The 1,633-nt window shown below is 37.0% G+C and overlaps 1 protein-coding gene across 1 annotated transcript; it reads right to left on the bottom strand.

Moving 5' to 3' along the window:
- Positions 1-231: 231 nt before the first annotated feature.
- LOC110844060 (60S ribosomal protein L14) lies at positions 232-1,624 on the bottom strand. Its single transcript, XM_022090173.2, has 4 exons — positions 1,507-1,624; positions 1,272-1,373; positions 750-944; positions 232-484 (listed from the first exon to the last, which is right to left on the bottom strand). Exons 1-4 carry the CDS (start codon positions 1,507-1,509, stop codon positions 305-307), a joined length of 480 nt encoding a protein of 159 aa, XP_021945865.1. The 5' UTR covers positions 1,510-1,624; the 3' UTR covers positions 232-304.
- Between the last annotated feature and the right edge of the window lie 9 nt (positions 1,625-1,633).

The raw sequence follows: 1,633 nt of genomic DNA, 5'->3' as shown, positions 1-1,633 counted from the left end.
TTAAAAAGTTGTCCACCCGCTCCAAGAATCTATGGCCCGAGAACGCCCGATAAAATAGTTTGAGACAGGTATCTATGCCGCCACGAAATGACAAGAGTAAGTCAATTATCATGCCACTGTAATGCATATTTATAAATAAATTATTAAATTACATATGCAACTCTATGGTATACACTTATTTAGTTGTAGTACAACAAGGATGCCATCATCAATTAATCAATCAAGTCAAAGTGGTTTGAATTGGTGAATAATTTTTATTCAGCTTTCAATACAAATTTTATAACAGAAGAGTCGTAGAATGGAATTACTTCTTTCTCGCTCCAGCCTTCTTCTTTCCATTCCTGGATTTACGTGGCTTCAAGATCCCACCGGTGCTCTTCTTCGTCTTTGTCAGGAGAGACAAGTATACGTTCCTTCGCAGCTTGTTTCTAGTCCGCCTTGCAGAGTTCAGCTTAAATCGCTCGAAATCAGTAAGATTTTGTCTCTGGAAAGCAAAGATAAGAAGAAATAGTTAAAAAAACTTTCACATATTTGAGGTAAAACGCAATGAAGGATTCGAAGATGAATTTAAATGAATCAGTATAGGAGTTGGCTTCATATTTCGATCAGCCGGCAATTCCTATAAGTTGGATCATCATTTCAAGAATAGGCTGTGCTACTATAAAAAATGCTACCACTATGAGCTATATAAAATCAAAATCTGACAGTTTGGAGTAAAATATAAAATGATTATACTCGAGATAACTTACGATTTTACGAGCTGCGACACGTTGAGCCCACCTCGAAGCTTTCCATTTTTCATCTATCTTTTCAGCGATCCACGCTTTTCGAACAACTCTAGTCGGGGCGGTCCAAGGAAACTTGACGCCTAAAGTTGTAAGATGGAGTTTCTTCAAACTCATTTCTTGGCGAGTAATCCCGGTCAGAGGTCCATCAACCAAAACCTTTTATAAATAAAACAAATCTCATTATTACATTATATTGAATGTTTTGTGCATAATACTGATTCCTTTCTAATTTAAACCATCTTAACATTCAAACACTTAACTACGCTATTCACGTCCTGTTTTATCTACTAATGAATAGCTTCTCAAACATGTAATCATTCTAGAATTTAAAAAATCAGTATAGGAGTTGGCTTCATATTTCGATCAGCCGGCAATTCCTATAATTGGATCATCATACATTCTCCCAAATATCCTTATATATCCTACTACAATTTTACTGATATCAGATATTGATTTTCAATTAATAAACAAATTGAAACTTACCCTGTTCTGATCAATAATGTTGACAATAGCGCACAACTTGCCCTCGTTGGGTCCATCGGCAATGAAGGCAACACGGCCAGTTTCCACAAATTTCCTGAACGCCTAAAAAAGCAGAAATTCGCCGATTAACACCAAATCTTCGACATTACCCAATCCATCTTCACCTCCACCCCTTTATTTACCATACAATATTTCGAAATTGTTGGGATTTTTGAAAAAAATTAAAAAACCTTACCATGCTGATTGGTGGTGGTTCTGCTGCGGTGTGCTCGATCTTTTGAATGGAATGGCTGAATCCATGTGGGAAATTTAAGAGGAGTGTTGGCCGGTGGGGCAAGCAGCGACGTCTCAATTTTACCGTT

The sequence above is a fragment of the Folsomia candida genome, unplaced genomic scaffold (assembly GCF_002217175.1).
Source record: "Folsomia candida strain VU population unplaced genomic scaffold, ASM221717v1 Fcan01_Sc002, whole genome shotgun sequence".
Classification (NCBI taxonomy): Eukaryota; Metazoa; Arthropoda; class Collembola; order Entomobryomorpha; family Isotomidae; genus Folsomia; species Folsomia candida.
Note: the sequence above shows the minus strand (reverse complement) of the source record. Positions and strands in the feature narration are given on the sequence as shown.